Here is a 17,396-nt window from a genome sequence, read left to right on the forward strand (position 1 = left end):
CTCCGTGCGTGCCGTGCCCGCAGCACCCCTCTGAGTGGGCACGTGTGTGCATCCTGCAGAGGTTTGATGGCTTCTGGTCTAACAGCCCCACGAGGCTGAGCCAGCGTTCACCTGTGTCTGACCTCTGTTCACGGTTTGCTTCATTTCTTCATTCCACAAGCATTTTCCTGGCACACCAGTGGCCATCCCTGCTTGCTCTAGGTGCCCTGTGACATCCCAAGCCTCTCGGGGCTGAGGTCAGGTCCAGGCTGCTGCAGCTCCTGCCTCAGGCCCCTCCCCGTGTCTTTCAGATCCTGGGCATGGCCTTCTCCATGACCCTTTTCCAGCACATCCACCGGACTGGTAAGAAGTACGACGCATGAGCGGGCTGGCCGGGAGTGCCCGCCCCGCCCTGCTGCCCTGTGGAGGGAAGAGGATTGAGCTTTGTGTCGCCTGCCTGCACTCTCCAGATGTGACCCCTGCACCCACCCACCCCAGCCTGCCCTACCCCACCTACCCTGCCTCAGCCTCGGACTTCTCAGTGGGTGGAGTGCCAGGGAGGAGGAGGCATACGGAGACCTGGGGCTCGGGGCACCTGGATTCCTGCATCTGCATATGCGTATTTGCCAAAGACGACAGGGTGGGCTGGGGTGCACTCAGGAGGAACCCCCAGCACTGATGGGCTTCTGCCCTGCCCTTCCTCACACTGACACTTTGTCCCCACACGGGGTGGGGAGCAGAGCGCCCGCCCCGTGGAGATACCGCCCCAGCAGGGGCTGCTACGCCCATGGCCACCATGGGGCACTTGGCGGGGCGGGGGTCTGCCAGCCTCTGGGCAAGGCCCCTGGAGCATCTCGCCCAGGCTTTTTATACCTTACAATGTAACTTTTTTTATTTTATTTTACTCTACGATTATTCAGGAATATTATCTCTCAGATAAGTTTAGGGTTAGATTTCTGATTTGTAACTTTTTACTGTGTTGATTTCTTTAATGGTTTGAATTTTTTTCCCTGAGGGTGAGGGCTGGGTGGGAAGAGAGGACATCTGTCCGGTCTCAATCAGGACAGACCACCGTGCGACACCCGGGAGGCTCTCGGCTGGGGCGTGCCTGCGCCCTCAGAACGTGTGGGAAGGAGGGGCCGTGGACTGGATGCAGGACCTTGCCGGGCCTGGTGTCCGAGGACAGGACGGGAGCCTGGGAGAGGTGGGTGGAGCATGAAGCAGGCTGGAGGCGCCCCTGCACGGGAGGTGGCGTTTGTTAACTAATCGAGCTGGAGAGGCCAGGGCAGGGGGGCCCCACGGTGCTGGAGAAACGCTTTGCCAGGAATGTGGCAGAGCTAGAGGGGTCCTTAGACTTTTCGCTGAGGAGCAGTTATTGGTATTTTCTTTCTTCCTTCTTCCCGCTCTCTGCTGGCACAGGACGCTTCGCCTCCCACCCCATGTGGGTGCTGCCACAGCAGGTTCTGCACACCCCAGTTATTTCACAGACATTCCTGCTAGAAACTGGCAGACAAATACCTCTCTAGGTCGGATGCTGCTCACTTTCTCCCTTGCTTCTGGAAGGGGAAGCAGTCCTTAGGTTTTGCTGTGCTGGGACAGTGGCAGGGGATCCACTGGGGGGGGGACCCACGGTCGTCCCCGCCAGCCTTGCTCAGCTGTTTGCCCTGCTGGGAAGGAGGGAATCACGTCCACCTGGCAGTGGGTTGGGTGGCGATCATATCGTCTGTGATCCCAAGGAGAAGAAATACAGAAAACCCCAGGGAGGTCAGACTGGCTCTTGTTACTAGAGCCACAGGAAGAAAGCAGCCGGAGTCATGCATGTGCAGAGCTGGGCCTGGGAGAGAAACAGGCTGGGGAGTGACGCGGGGAGTGAGGCAGGGAGTGGGATTCAGCTGCAGCAGGGCGCCCCTCCAAACTGCGGCTGGTCTGGCTTACTGTTTTGCAGTCCAAAAGGTGGCGCATCCATGGGACTGAGCATGGGGACCTTACCCACTAGCCAGCATCTAGTGCAGTTGATCAGGTGGGGCCTTGGTGGGCGGCTGCCTTTCCTATACAGTTTGTCTTGTCACCCTGGTTTCCCACTGGGGCCAGGTCTCTTCTCCAGCCTCCACCTGTCTGTCTGCGCCAAGAGCTGAGACACGGCCACCCAGCACCAGTCACTCCTCTGTTCACCTTAAGTAACACACACATCGGGACCAGGAGGATAGAACTGTTGGCATTATCAGGACTCGTGTTTTGCGGGGGTGGGAGTTGAGAGTACGGTGGTCTTGTGAGTTGGGCAGGGTAAATACCGCTTCCCTGAGACAGGGGCCGTGGTGCTGATGGAACCTGGGGAGGCCCACATTTGAGCAAAGCTGCCCTGCCCTTGTCCCCTGGCCTGGCTTCCTGGTAAGGAGTTTCAGCCACCTCCCCAGGAACCCCCAAAGTGCAGATTCTGGAGCAGACACACCCTGGCGGAGAGACACTCGGCACACAAATGCTCCAGTTGCACGGTGGGACCCGGGACCTCGTGCGTTTCTCCCTGTGGGTGGGGTGGGGGGGTTTGTGTATGCCTATCAATGCAATTTTTAATTTTTGTTAATATCAACAGCAAAAGCCGAGTGCATTGGGAGATGTGCAACCTCCCTGAAAATCTTTTCTGTTTCTGGAGTGCTTCAGGGGTGGCCTCTGGCCCCCGAGCCTTTGCCACAGTGTCCCCACCGGCCCCTGCCTCATCCGTCTATTTGCAGAGCCTCATCTACAGGTCCCCACTATCTACAGGCTGCCTTCTTTACTCTGCGCTTGGCTGTTTTGTTATTTGGCTGAGTCTACATGGGGCGGAAGTCTCTGTGCACGGAATGGGTGTTCCTCCAAGCCCCTTCCACTCGGAGGGCCACACCGGGCAATGCCAGTGAAGGTGGCACAGCCTCTCTTCAGCGTCTCTTGACTGTGATCTCACTGGGGCAGAACTTCCCCGAGAGAATTCCCTCACTCACGGCTCCCTCTGCCAGAGTTAGTTCAGTCAGGTCTGATGTGAGCAATTTACACACTTGTCTCAGAAAGTCCCTCAGGCTTTGTAGAGGACTCGGGGCATCCGCTGCAGACTCAGCCTCTCTCTGCAGCCATCTTGCAGCAGGGGTGAGCGGGCATAGGCTGTGAACTGCCCTTGGGTGGTGGGAGCAGGGGTCAAGGTGCACGTCTCCCCCTGTATCCCTCCCCCAGCTTGCACCTTGTCACCCCCTTTCCCTCCAGCACGGGCCTGCATCTCAGGCTCTCTGGAAGGGCAGCCCTGCCCCAGACCCTCTTGCAGATGTCCTGGTTTGACTTGGAACTAGGTGGCCATATTTCCAGGCTTTGGTGGCCAAAGAGCAGTCCAGGTGGATGGAAGTGGCTGTGCCCTCCTCTCCAGCCCCTGCCCACCCGCCGGTGGAGGTGCTAACTAGCAGGGACGTGGCATAGGATGGGAGCTGGGTGCGAGCTGTTTGGGGTCCATTCTTTGTCCCGCAGCTTCTCAGAGTCCGGCCACCCCTTGTGTTCCCGTGCCCCCCACTTTGAGTGAGGCAATAGTCCGGGGTGGGGCCTGGCCTCCCTGCCCTGATGGGGCACTCAGGAGGTGAGGCTGGGGGGCTTCCTGCCCACTCCTTGCCCACCTGCCTGCCCCCGGGCAGCACGGGAGGGAGAGCAGGGCGAGCACGCTTGTTGGTTTCAGATGCACTTTCTGCTTGCGATGCCATATCTGTGCGTTCCTTCATCCTGGTCCTGGCTTTATGGAACACCATGTTTTTAGCATGTTTTTAAATAAAAACCAATAAAGTGTCAAAAGCACAGCAGGCTGTCTCTCAGTGGTGTGTTTTGTTCACTCAGCCAAAACTGTGACGTATGTCGTGGTTGGTGTGAGGGACCCAGATGGATCAGATACCACTCCTGCTGTTCACCCAAGACACACCCCCACGGGGACCTCCTCTCTCTTTTGGGGCCCAGGTTACAGATCTGCTGGCGCAGGGAGGGTCTCCATCCTCTCTGGGTGCCTGAGGAATCCTCACATCACCCCTTGAAACAGGCTGGATCGGGGTCAGTCCCGGTGCCCGAGCCCTCTGCGTGAGCGGCCGTAGTCCTGTCTCCGTACACCCATCACACACGGCCAGTCCTGTGGCCGGGCCCCTGAGTGGATGGTGGGAGGGGTATGGAATAAGTCATTAGCAGCTTCCAGGAGGGGAAGGGGCTTCCTGTGGCGGCGGGGGCTGTCAGTTTCAGAAGCAGTCTTCTTCCCAGTCCCTGTGATGTACCTGGAGTTCATTTGACCTTGATGTCTCCTAGGACTGAGGGGACCTCACAGTGTGACTTGGCCCTTTCAGGTGACTCTGGGGCAGCCTCAAAGAAAGAACACAGTCAGGGTGAGGATGGTCAGCAGGGAAGTCCGTTAAAACCACGAGCGGGAAGAGCTGCTGACTGGGTCGCTGACCTTGCCGCCTTCCTGCCGTCGAAGTCTCCTGCGGCCTTGGTTGGGGTTCTGGTGTGTGGGGTTTCCTTGGCTGTCAGTCAAGGTGACAAGTTGCAGATGAGAAGCTCAGAACTCCCCTTCCTGGTCCTCACTGTGCTCATGTCACCGGAGTGGAGGCAGGCGTGAGGGTGTGCATGGGGGTGTGGCAGCAGTTGCAGGTTTGGAGGTGGGCATCTTGAAACCCCTCTGCCCGTGGAGCTCCATCTCCCTCCCTCTCCAGGGAGTGGCCAGGTCCACACAGAATTATCCCAAAGCATCAACCTCCGGGCAGCCGCCATGTCCCAGAGTCCCCAGAGACGGTGCCCTGAGTGTGAGCCACCCTCTGTCTAAGGTCCAGCTGGAGTGGTGTCCCTGACAGCCTCCCCAGGATATTTACCAAGAGAGACTTTGTGGCTGTAGGGTCAGGATTGATCATGGCCAAGGAGCAGATGATCCCCCATCATCTGCGGAGGACAAAGCAACTCATAGGAATTTGGGCGGACGCCACCCTGTCTCTGCCCGTTCTTACTCTCGCTCCTGCCCCCAGGCCTGTGGACACAGATGTTGAGATGCCCACCGGGTCACTGTGCTGTGTTTTGGGGCTTCCAGCAATGGAACGCACTGGCTGTTCTCTTAACCCTCGACTCTGGCTGCCCTGTCTCTGCGGGAGAGGAGCATCTTCTTTTTCCGGGGACTTTTAGTGACAAGGCTGGCGCCTCTGGGCTGGGTCTGGGCTCCTTAGTCTAGGGAGTGACTGAGATAACTCTGGGGTCCCTCCTTTGCCCCCCCATTCTTGTGTGTGGTGGTGGAACTGCCTCTCCATTGGTGCTCAGCAAAGGGCAGGTGAGAAAGGGTGGCTTCTGAGCAGCGGCAGAGCCCTGCCAGCTTTCCACGGGGCCAGCGCTAGCGCTTGCACAGACAAATGTCTGTTTGCTCAAAGACTTACTGAATACTCACTCGTGCCAGGCACCTATAACACAGTCGTGGATGACACAGACCCAGTCCCTGCGCTTACAGAGCCGACCATTTAGTGGGGACCCCAGCAGAGTGCATGTGATTGCAAGTAAGTCGTGGCAGCAGTGGGAAGCCCTGTGGGACAGTCACTGGCTGAACCCGGAGAAGAGAGGTCTCCAGAGCAGGTGATGTCGAAGCTAAGAGCTGAAGGTGGAGGCGTTCACCTGGCAAAGAGAGGCAGGAGATGTGTCCTGTGGATGCTCGTGGTCCACAGAGCTGGAGCACAGAGGGTGAAGGTGAAGGTCTGGAGACAGCGGCGACCGCCAGATCACAACCTGGAGAACCAGGCCAAGGAGCTTGCAGTTCAGGCTGAGAACAATGGGCGCTGTGGAAAGCCTTTAAGCCCAGGTGTGACGGGCTCAGATGTAGCCTTTAGAAAGCTGGCTGTGGCTGCAGTGTGGAGAGTTGTGAGGGACAGGGGAGGCCACCGGGGGACCAGGGACAGGTGCTGCAGTGATTGAGGTGAGAGACGATGGAGCCTCAGGAAGGGAGATTAGAGAGATGCATAGGAGAATCCGTGAGCCTTGGTGGTTAATTAGATTTATGCAAAGAAAAGGAGCATTCTTGCCACCCGCCCAGCATGACACCCTCAACCCATACATGTAGATGACTAATTGTTTGCATCAAATGGATGGATGAATGTATTTTCTGGGCTCAGTGCTTTCTGTGCAGGAGATGGCAGGGATCAGCATGGTGCAATTAAATCTCTCTCTTTGCTTGTATTGAGCTGCACAGCTTGCAAAATGCTTCCATAAACGCGATCTAGGTTCCTCCCGACCAAAACCATCTTATCGGCTGTCACTGTGCTTAAACTTTCACCATCAGAGATGCACCAACGTGTGCCTGGAAAGAGCACTGATGTGGGTGCCAGAGGACCCGGGTTAAATTCCCAGTTTACATTTGGTGTCTCTGTAAGCCTCAGAACTTGTCTTGGTTTTGTCCTTTGCAAATGAGGATAATGCCTATTTCATAGATTGGTTGTGGGGATTAAATAGAGACATGTACGTAGAGGCATCCAGCTTGATCCTGGACCAGGATAGGTGCTTGGCAAGACAGTGGCTGAACCTGGGTCGCCACATGAAAGGCAGGACCCCAAGGAAGAGCAGCTTTCAGCCCGAGGACACAGGAGGGCGGTCTGCAGAGGGACATTGGTGTATGAAGGGAGGGTGAGCTGCCCGCAGGAGCTCAGGAACAAGCTTCCCCATGCCTCTGTTTTGCTCTGGGCTGGCTCAGCAGCAACACTCAATATTCCACAGAAGCAAGAAGGAAGCCAGATTAAATAAAGGTCGTTTTGGACACAAAAATATTGACATTGCGATGGTCCCTTCTTAAAGCCGTCAGCAAAGCTTGGTAGGCTATTGATTTAGCCATCTCATTTTTGCTGAGTTTAATGACAGCAGTGAGATAGACTATTGTCTCCTAAAGCTAACAAAAAGAGTAACAGCACTCCACAGGGCACGCTGGAGCCAAGCCGTCCTGATTGAAGCTGATGCCCTGGAACCTCTCCTTTGCAGCCCAGAGACTACCAGGTAGCTGAGAGCCAGCTAGGGCAGAGCTGGGCACTGCCCCGTTTTCCTTGGTCCTATGTGCAGAGGCGAGAGGTGAACTAGGACAGGAAGGCTGCACAGTGGCCTGTGGCCGGGTCCTGTGGCTAGCACCTGTTGCCCAGAGAGTTTTCTTCTGGTTACTGAGTTCTGGAGCAGCCTGCAGCAGTGTCCAGAGCAAGGCCAGGCTAGCCTTGGTGGTCGAGGCGAACTGCAGCCCACATGCTCTGATTTAAGGACCTCAGGAAGCTCATTGTCCTTTGCCTCCGTAATCTCACCTCAACTCCTCCCCTCAATTTCTGGAATCAGAATCCAGATGGTCCCTAATTTATAATGGTTCAGTTTATGATTTTTTGACTTTATGATGGTGTGAAAGCGATAGGGATTCAGTAAAAATGCTCATTGCTTTCCTTTGAGTATCCACACAACCATTCTGTTTTTCGTTTTCAGTACAGCATTCAATAAACGACACGAGATACTCAACGCTCCGCTGTAAAGTGGGCTTTGTGTTAGATGGTTTTCCCACCATGGGTTAATGCAAGTGTTCAGAGCACATTTAAGTTAGGCAAGGTGAAGCTGTAGTGTTCGGTAGGTTAGGTTTTTTTTTTTTTTTTTTTTTTTTTTTTTTTTTTTTTTGAGACGGAGTCTCACTCTGTCTCCCAGGCTGGAGTGCAGGGGCGCCATCTCGGCTCACTGCAAGCTCCGCCTCCCGGGTTCACGCCATTCTCCTGCCTCAGCCTCCAGAGTAGCTGGGACTACAGGTGCTGCCACTTTGCCCGGCTAATTTTTTATATTTTTAGTAGAGACGGGGTTTCACTGTGTTAGCCAGGATGGTCTCAATCTCCTGACCTCGTGATCTGCCCGCTTCGGCCTCCCAGTGCTGGGATTACAGGGGTGAGCCACCACGCCTGGCCGTTAGGAGTATTAAATGCATTTTTGACCTATGGTATTTTCAACTTATGTTGAGTTTATTGGGACGTGACCCCTTCGTAAGTCGGGGAGTGTCTACATATTCTGAATATATTTGTTTTCTCTGGCAAGAGACTCCAGTTCCTGAAAGGACTCAGCCTTCTAATTTACCAGTTGGCCCTTCCAAGAGAGTGTGCCGGGTTTGACCTCTGGCCTCCAATTCAGGGTTCTCTAAAGTAGGATTGGAGATTCCTGAGCTGTTCTCAGTATGTTAAAAGTCCCAGGGAAGTTGTTCCTCCCCCCAATCATGGGAACATAAACCTCTTGGGTCTGGCTGGCTGTGTTACGCCCTTAGTGCAGGTTTCCCTCGTCTCCCCTGGTCCGATGCCAAGGTTCCCACCGGGTGTTCCACAGGTCCTCTCCTTCCTGCTCAGGGCACTGCCAGATAGGGTTTGACCAGAGACAGAAGCAGGAGGACAAAAGAAGTAGGGGCTTCTTGTGTATTTGCTTTTTTTTTTTTTTTTTTTTTTGGATACAGTCTCACTTTGTCACCCAGGCTGGAGTCCAGTGGCGTGATCTTGGCTCACTGCAACCTCGGCCTCCTGGGTTCAAGCTATTCTTGTGCCTTAGACTCCTGAGTAGCTGGGATTACAGGCGCCCGCCATCATGCCCGGCTAATTTTTGGTATTTTCAGTAGAGATGGGGTTTCACCATGTTGGCCAGGCTGGTCTCGAACTCCTGACCTCAGGTGATCCCGCCAGCCTTGGCCTCCCAAAGTGCTGGGCTTACAGGCATGAGCCACCACATCCGGCCTCATGTGTTTGTTTTTAAGAAATTGGCTGTTGGCCCCTGTGCCCTTGCCTCCCCACCAGCGGCCTCACTCTTTTCAGTTGTGGAGAGAGAGTGAGAACCAGGGTCCCCAGCTTGAGGCACCCTGAGGCAGCAGTGGCAGCCCAGTCGAGGCTCACATGAGGCGTCGGTACCTGCCGGGAAGTAGTGGCAGCTGACAGGCCAGCCGGCAGCCACCAAGGCACAGCTTCAGCAGCAGCTTCTCGCTGTCTGCCCAGATGACAAGGCCCTTAGATGCCACGGCTGTGGAGACAGCAGTCACCAACCACTGACAGTGCCGTGCAGCAGGGAGGCACCTGTTCCTCCTCCGTACACACACACATACACACGCTCAGCGATGGTGGAGGTGAGTAGATGTCCAGGTCCAACGGGACAGGTGACCGTGAGCGTTCCCTGGGCTGGCTTCCTTCCCCTGTTCGACATCCAGACAGAGCTGCTGCTGCTGTGACCGTTCGGTGAACAACTGAACATTGGCCAAGGAGGTCCTGAAGACACAGGAGAGCAGGGCAGGGCTGGAGCTCTCGTGCCAAGTAGGTCCCCACCGGACCTCCTCGGGTGGATCCACCTGCTCACACAGCATGTGGCCAGGCCACGTCGGGTTCACACCCCACCAGGTGTGTGGTTCCATTCTCAGCTGCCTCCCAGGCCACCACCACCCCTCTGTCTGGGGATCCCCCGAGCCCAGCTTACCCGGGTACTCTTCAGGCTCCCCACCCCACCTCAAGCACGATTTCTAGACAGAAGCGTGAATGAGAGAGAATGAGTGTCCCATGTCATAGAAGGGAAAGCGTACTTCTTTTTAGCTCTGCGCTGGGCAGCCTGATGGCTCAGCAAAGATTCTTCTTTTCGCATTGAGGAAAAGGTGTCCAACCCTGGATTTGGGGATGAGCACAAACCAGCTGGTTCAAGGGGGAGAAACCCCGTCATTGTGGAGTGAGGGAGTCTGGGGGTCCAGGTGGCAGTAGGGAGTGTGTGTCTCAGCCAGGGGGAGCCCTGACTTGTGACCTCTCCCCACACTCTGCGTCTGCTGCAGCCAGGCAGAGGGCCATGTGGTGAAGTGGGGACAGGCTCACTGCAGTTTCCTTAACAGCCTGGTAAATGGTGTGAAGATATGGACTGACCAGAGGCAGAAAGCTTTACGAGGAACGCAATTCAGGTACATGTGTTCGAGCCCGGCTCTCGCTGACAGCCAGGAGCTCATGACACTTGTGCGTGGGAGAGGTCGATTCAAACAAATCATGACTACAGCTGACAGATGGGTAAGCAGGACCCTACGCCATGTGGCCAGCAGGTTTACTCACAGGGAAGCCACAGCTAACATGGTGGCTTCAGGATGTCACCATACACTTGGTGAACTGATGGCTGGGGTTTCCTTGCAGTGGAGGGAAAAGAATAAACAGAGATAGTCTGGATTCAATTCCTTTATTTTCATTATCATGCCCCTAGCACGTGAAGCTGGGCTTACCCTGAGGTCAGCTATGGAGAGGGATGTGTTTCCAGTGAGAGCAGGTTCTCTATACACAGTAGGTGAAGGCATTGTCTAGAATACTGCGATGACCCACACCCATGGGCCAGCTGGTTCCAGGAACCCATCTGGCCTTGCTGACACTGGGCTGCCTGAAGGATTAGCCACACTTGCACAGGGCGGGCTGGGGAAGGGGAGTCCCAGGTTTATAAGCAGGAGGAGGCAAGGCCCACGGGAGGCGGGGAGCATGGGCTGGGCCATGGGCTGAAACAGGAAAAGGGAGGCGGGGCACAGCGGCTCATGCCTGTAACCCCAGCACTTTGGGAGGCTGAGGCAGGAGGATCACTTGAGCCCAGGAATTGGAGATTAGGCTGGGCAACATAGGGAGACCCCATTTCTACAAAAAAACTTAAAAAAAAAATAGGAAAAGGGAGCAATAAGAATGTTGTTGTGCCTCTCCCAGGGCACATAGGAGGTGGTGGGACAGCAGGCTGGGAAGTGTAACTTGTCTCCTTCCAGGAAAGGACCCAGCCACTGGGTCTCCTGGCCAAGGCCACAGACCATCCAAGAGCCCTCCAGGGTAGGGCAGGTGCTGCACAGATGCACAGTGCAAAGGCTTTCCTGTTCGACTGTGAGCGACCATAGCAGCATGCTTCACCCCCGACCCCACCACGGAGGTAGGAGGACAGTTGCCTCTAGGCAGCCTGAGGGACTTTTGAACCCTGAGGGTCGTGGCAGTGTCCCTGGGATATGGTCTAAAGCAGTGGTTCTCACAGTGTGGTTCCAGGACCAGCAGCCGCCCCTGGGGACTTGTTAGAAATGCAAGTTATTTGCTCTGCTTCCCCTGATTAGAAACTCCGGTGGTGGGGGCAGCAATCTGTTTGGAAAACATCCCCCCAACCCCAGGTGGTGCTGACGCCCACTCGAGTTTGATCACTCCTGGTTTAGCTGCTTGATCACGACATTCTCAGCAGACGTAAGCACCACTCAGCAGCGGTACCAAAGACCGGTTTTCTCCGCAGCCAGTCAAACCCCCTTTCCTTCCTCAGGCCTGGAGTGGCCAGGACATGGAGAATGTTTTCAAGGCCGGTCCTAGGGTGGGTGGTGGTGACGGTAACTGTTCCACCTCACTGCGCCTGTCTGAAAACCTTGAAGAGGGGCCCAGAGTGGCAGACTCTGAGACTAACGCTGGCTGCAGGGCTGGAGGGTCCCGGGCAACATCATACTGACATACCATGGCCCCTCCCCTCAGGGCCACACTGAGCCCTCCTGGCTTTGGCTGTGCACAAGGTGAACTTCCCAAAACAGAAAGTAGTGTCCACTCCAGAGCCCTGGCAGCAGCAGGCGCTTGGTATAGCATGGAGAAAGAAGCCAGAGAGGGGCGTCACCTGAGGGGGAGGTGGTCAACACACCCCCAGACGTCCCCTCCCAGCCCAGGGTGGCTCTGGCAGGGGGCGCAACCTCAGGTTTTCTCCAACCCGCAGTGATCTCGACATGGGCATGAGATTCCACACCCTGTGTCAAGGCTCCGAGGGCTGAGGGCCAGTCCCTGCTCTCACTGTGGGGTCAGCATGGGCACCTGAGATAATGGGCCGGGCTGTTGCCAGGCTCACTTGCTGCCTGAGTTCCTGCACCGGGGGGCCCGGCTGTCAGCCTGAGATAAGCCAGGCTTCTGCACCACACGCGTGTGCAGGGCGGCTGGCGCCTGGTCCAGATGCTGGATTCTGTTCAACCTGGCAGGGGGTGCCGAAGCTGCTGCTATAGGATGGTGCCCCCGAGGGACACTGTTTCTGAACGTCAGCCTGAGCGCTTGTTACAGAGATGGAGAGCTATGGGACGCGGAAGACGGGGGCTCCCGGCTCAGCTTTGCTTCCTTCCATCTGGCTGGGGTGGCAAGACAACAGCCATTATTGCTGACCAGCAAGCCTCTTAACCCTGCTGAGCCTCAATTTCCTCACCTGTAAAATGGGGGTAATACCTTCTTATTGGAGTAATTGCAAGCGAATGTACTGACAGCAAGTAATACATTCTAAGTGCACAGCAGGCCCTCAGCAGGCACCAGGCATTCCCCGGACACCCCGCAGATGGCCCTGCCTGGAGGGCTCCTGGGGTTGAGGCTGGACTGTTGGGGAGTGGGGAGGGAGAAAGCGGAGAATGGGCACACACACTTCATCCCCTCCCACAAGGCCAGGTTTCATCCCTGTTCACTCCCTGCCTCCCACCAACAGCCTTCATCCGGGGGACACAGGGACGTACGTACCCTTCTCGCTTGGTGTCTGCCCCTTAGGGATGGGTGGCGTGGCGTGTGCAGGGTGAGGACGTGCTGGCCTGAGCTATGTGGGATCCCAGCACCTGTTGTTGCTCTGCCAGGGTCCTGGTGGGCAGGAGCCTTTTGCCTACACAGCATAGGCATGTCCTCTGTCTCCAAGGAACTCAAGACTGCTGGCCTCCAAGCGGGGGCTTGGGAGGACCCGCCCTGGGCATCCATGTCCACCCTGGGCAGCAGGAGGGCTACACGCAGCTGGGGCTGCATCCTGGGCTTCGGACTCCAGCCATTGTGCATTCCCAGGCAGAACCTGCCCTGTCTTGGGCCTCTGTTTCCTCCCACCCTGTCTCATCTCCTTAGGCTGCTGGCCTGGACATGGAGGTCGTATTTCCAAGAAGCTCTGAGCTGTCCCATCACTTTCTGCGGCTTAGACCAGCCAATCTCCCCAGTGGAAATCTGGGCTGGACAACCCCCCAGGGCAGGAATCACAGCTAGTCCTGCCCCCAGTCAGGCTGGCCCAACCCAACACATGGGGCTGGGGCCGACGGAGCAGGCTCTCCTGGGCCTGCCCTCAGTGACAAAGCTGCTGCCATCTTTGTCTCCCATCCCTGCCAGGGCAGACAGGTCAAGCCACAGCCCTCCTACCCACTGCTGCCTCTCGGTGCCCCACCGGGAAGAACAAGACCCTGGCCCAGCACGCTCCCTCTTTCTCAGCCCTCACTCTGTAGGTCTTGTCGGTTGATAGGCAGCCCTTCAGAGCTCCTGGGAGGCGAGATCAGGTTTTGATGATCTGCATGAAACCCAGCTTGGAGAGCAGCAAGGAGAATCGCGTCATACTGTTTCTCTGGGCCGTGGCGCAGTCGTTTCTGGGAAAACTGGTCTTCCTTTTAATGAGTTCACATTGGCCGCTCCAGGCCCTTCTAGGCAGAGGAGATAAACCAGCCCAGCCTCCTGATAGCCCCTGGAGAATCCTCAGAGTAGAGGCGGCCATCTGCCCCGAGAGGCTGGCTCGCTCTCTGCCCACGTGGGCACTTCCCGCTCTGAGGATGTAGTTTCTGGACAGTTTAGGGCTGTGTTTGTGACCGCAGTGAGGGCCTGCAGGCCACTCCTGTGTATGGGAGCAAGCACACCCCTCCGCAGGGCCAGCCCAGGTCAGCAAGGGCTGTGCTCAGCAGGCTGGGAGCTGGAACACGTGGAGAGACCAGGTGTGACCTCTCCCAGCCTCGGCCTTTGCATCGCAAGGTGCTGTGCGTCAGCGGGTAAGAGGCCCCCTCTGGGGAGAAGTGCAGGACCGGGAGGTATGGAGGCCAGGCGTGGGGTTCCTGTGGGAGGCTCAAGGTGCCCACTGGTGATAGCTGTCTGGGGGTTTCCTGTGGCTGTCGCACAAGTTGACACCTATCCTTCGTGAGACTGCCAGCATGAATACTCTGTATTTCCTAGGATTTCCTCTCTGTTCTCCCTTAGTACTTGGGAAAGTTCTTCCCGAAAACTCCCTGCCTAATTCAAGAGAGATGCAAGAGAGGACCAAAGGACGGGCTGTATCCAGCCTGGGAGGATGGGTGGAAAAGGGAAGCAGAGCGAGGCTGTCCGGAAGCAGCACGGTGGTGGCCACAGGGTTGGGGAGAGGGAGCCCCAGGAAACGTGAGGTTCGGACGAGTCCCCTGGCTTCAGAGCTGCCCCTCCTCAGCCTCCAACTCTGCAGGGCCTGGGATTTTTTTTTTTTTTTTTTTTTTGAGACAGAGTCTCGCTCTGTCGCCCAGGCTGGAGTGCAGTGGCTGGATCTCAGCTCACTGCAAGCTCCGCCTCCCGGGTTTACGCCATTCTCCTGCCTCAGCCTCCCAAGTAGCTGGGACTACAGGCTCTGCCACCTCGCCCGGCTAGTTTTTTTTGTATTTTTTTTAGTAGAGACGGGGTTTCACCATGTTAGCCAGGATGGTCTTGATCTCCTGACCTCGTGATCCGCCCGTCTCGGCCTTCCAAAGTGCTAGGATTACAGGCTTGAGCCACCGCGCCCGGCCAGGGCCTGTGATTTTTACACCCACCACCATTAAGAGCTGAAGATATTTTTAAAACCAGGCATTCCTCGGCTGGGCAAAGTGGTTCACATCTGTAACCCCAGCACTACAGGAGGCCAGGGTGGGAGGATCACTTGAGCCCGGGGTTTGAGGCCAGCCTGGACAACACAGGGAGACCCCATCTCGACAAAAAGTTAAAAAATTAGCCAGGTGTGGTGGTGCGTGCCTATCATCCCAGCTGGTCAGCGGCTGACCCGGGAGGATCGCTTGAGCCTGGGAGGTCAAGGCTGCAGTGAGCCATGGTCATGCCACTACCCTCCAGCCTGGGTGACAGAGCAAGACCCTGTCTCAAAAACAACAACAGAAAACCCACTGGCATTCCTGAGAATCGGGCCCCAGACCAGGAGACCCCCGAGGGGCATATTACTGGAGGCCGGGGCTTGGGGCCAGGGTCTCCCAGAGAGATTTCTCCTGGGAAAGCCGCTAGGCAGGGTGCAGGGCTCCGCTCTCGGTGCAGCACGTGCTAGCGTGGCCAACACACCCTGCATCCCTGCCCTGGCAGCTCCACCCCGCCCGTGGCTGTCCTGCCTCCGGCCTCCCCACTCCAGGCCCTGCAGAAGGAGTGAGACCAGCAGGACACGGCTTTCCAGGGGAGGCAGTGTGGGGAGCGGGCAGGTCGAAGGGCGAGCTAGGTCATCTAGGGGAAGAGCCACTTCTGCCTGCCCCACCCTGTGCATTTCCCAGAGGGGACAGCAAGGCGAGGGCTTCTGAGCACCGGTGGGGATCCTGCCCCTAATGCAGGCATCCCAGGGCACCTGGGTTTTCAGCCCTTTGTCCCAGGTTCGGGAGCTGGGAGGGAGCGGAGAGCCCAACTGTCACCCTCCTGTAATCCCTGGCACCCGCTGCCTGGTGAGGGTCCTTCTCCTGCCCAGGCTCTAGCTGTGAGGGCTCAGAAATGGAGGGGGGTGCTGAGGGTCCCTGCCTAGGTGGGAGCTGTGGTCTAAGACACTTGGTGCATTTGCAGGGGCTGGACACAGAGGAGGGGGCATCTGTGGCCCTGGTGGAGCTCGTGCTGATGTTGCAGGCCTGGCAGGTGGATGTGGCATCCGTCCTTCTGAAGGGCAGTTGGAAGGGGATGCAGTTGACCATGAGTAAAAATGTCACTGGAGCCTTGGTGCGAGCAGCAGGGGAGAAGGATCCTGCAGATCTGCCAGGTGGAGCGGGCGAAGGAGCAGAGAGCAGAACTCCCCGAGGCTGTCGGCCCTCAGGGCCCTGGAGCAGTGCTGCTCACGCCCAGTGCACACGTGAGTCCCCTGAAGCCTGGAAAAAGGGCAGCTTCCCGCTTAGTTTGCAGGGGGCGCCTGCAGTTTCGCACTTCTAACAAGCTCCCAGGTGATGCCCGTGTGCGTGGAGGAGCCACACTCGGACAACTGCTGTCCAAGAGCAGGGCGTTGCACACTTTAATGGACATAAACCACCTGGGGACCCCCTTATTACAGTTTCGCAGGCCTGGGTGGGGGCCTAAGGGTCTTCGTTCCTAACAAGCTCCCAGTCGGTGCTGTGGGTCTGTGGTCCTAGGGCTGCTCCAGAGATGGCCTAATTTAATGAGATCCCGAGTGGGTATTTCTGCTCCCTCATCACAGCTGTCTGAAGCAGCCTTTTTCTCTGGGAAACTGCCTGTATTTTGCTGGCCTCAGACTCCAGAACAAAACTCAGGTCCATTATGGATGCTCTGAGGTGTGCAAGAGCCATGGGGGAAACGGAGACTCTGGGAGGAGCCCCTGGAGCTGTCACCAGCTCTGACAATGAGCACAGAACGCAGTGCCAAGCCCAGCCCCAGGAGTCCTGCCTGCCAGCGCCTGTGTTGGCAACCAGGAGCTGAACAGGAAGGGGCTGGAGATCCTGCCCAAAGCATGCGCAGGCTTGGGAAGGTCGCTCCCAGCCCTATCTCACTCCCCATTTCTAAAACACAGAGGACCTTTATTCTCCTGACTTGCTCTGCATGGGTTCTCCCCCGCCTTTTTCCTCTTCCTCTCCTCCCTCCCACTCAAGGATGCATTGAGGTGATGTCATCGTGATCCTGATAATGATGACCTGTTGTCGGGTCTCGACTCTGTCTGCAGGAGAGGGGCACTGGGCAAGAGCAGCCCCGTGACTGTCCCGTGCCACCTGGGGTGAAGGTGGATTCCCCTAAGTATAGAAACAACACCCCGACTTTCCCCAGTGTTTCCAGCAGCTGCTGCCGCCCTGGCCTTGTGAATCTGGATGTAGAGGGCAGGCTGGTGGAGGTGCCTGTGGGCTGTGCCCACTTGTCTCTCAGCAAGGCTGGCGAAGAAGGTAGCTCCTTCCCCTCCTCTGTCCTCTCCACCCCTCCCGACCTGGAGGGCAGCGGGGAGAGTGGTCACTGCCTTCAGCTTGGAGACTCGGTGCTGGGGCCAGTGTTAATCCACCTAAGGGCCTCAGGGTCACAGCTGAAACGTGGCTTAGGGGGTTATTTCGTGTCCCACTAGCTTAAGCAAGCAGCTGTCACAGCCCTTCCACCCATGCAGGTGTCATGCAGCGTGCCCTCTTCCCCTGTCCCCACCTCATGGGCCGATGATTTTTCCTGTGCACTTTCTGGATCTTTCTGATCTATGCTAAGGGGGAGACAGAAGGGAGCTGTTAGGCCAGCACAGATTTGTGCTGTAAGCAAAATCCACGTGTACATCTCCTGCTGGGGGAGGACAGGAGCTAGGCTCCCAGCAGACACACTTCTGCATGAGATGTGTGTTCCTACGGTGCTCCCAGGAGAGGTCCAATAAGGGTGGAGGTGTGTGGGCCAGACTCTCATCAATGTGGGTCCACAGGTACACACACACGTGCACATCCCCACCTGGAATCATGCAGAGGCGTACAG

General features: G+C 56.9%; 1 protein-coding gene and 2 pseudogenes across 4 annotated transcripts in view; 2 read left to right on the forward strand and 1 right to left on the reverse strand.

The window, feature by feature from the left end:
- The window catches only part of TSPAN9 (tetraspanin 9), a 207,859-nt gene extending 204,074 nt beyond the window's left edge, over window positions 1–3,785 (forward strand). For all 3 annotated transcript variants that reach the window (XM_023182959.1, XM_023182960.1, XM_023182958.2), the window contains one exon: window positions 291–3,785. In XM_023182959.1, coding sequence (XP_023038727.1) covers window positions 291–362 — 72 coding nt within the window. In that variant the 3' untranslated portion in view covers window positions 363–3,785. The remainder of the gene's footprint in view (window positions 1–290) is intronic.
- On the forward strand, window positions 2,302–3,785 carry LOC111520330 (annotated as a pseudogene). The gene has a single exon (XR_002724640.1). The product of XR_002724640.1 is annotated as an uncharacterized LOC111520330 (transcript).
- A 4,425-nt stretch (window positions 3,786–8,210) lies between these two features.
- The window catches only part of LOC113219816, a 48,452-nt pseudogene continuing 39,266 nt past the window's right edge, over window positions 8,211–17,396 (reverse strand).

This window comes from Piliocolobus tephrosceles, chromosome 10, assembly GCF_002776525.5.
Source record: "Piliocolobus tephrosceles isolate RC106 chromosome 10, ASM277652v3, whole genome shotgun sequence".
Taxonomy (NCBI): domain Eukaryota; kingdom Metazoa; phylum Chordata; class Mammalia; order Primates; family Cercopithecidae; genus Piliocolobus; species Piliocolobus tephrosceles.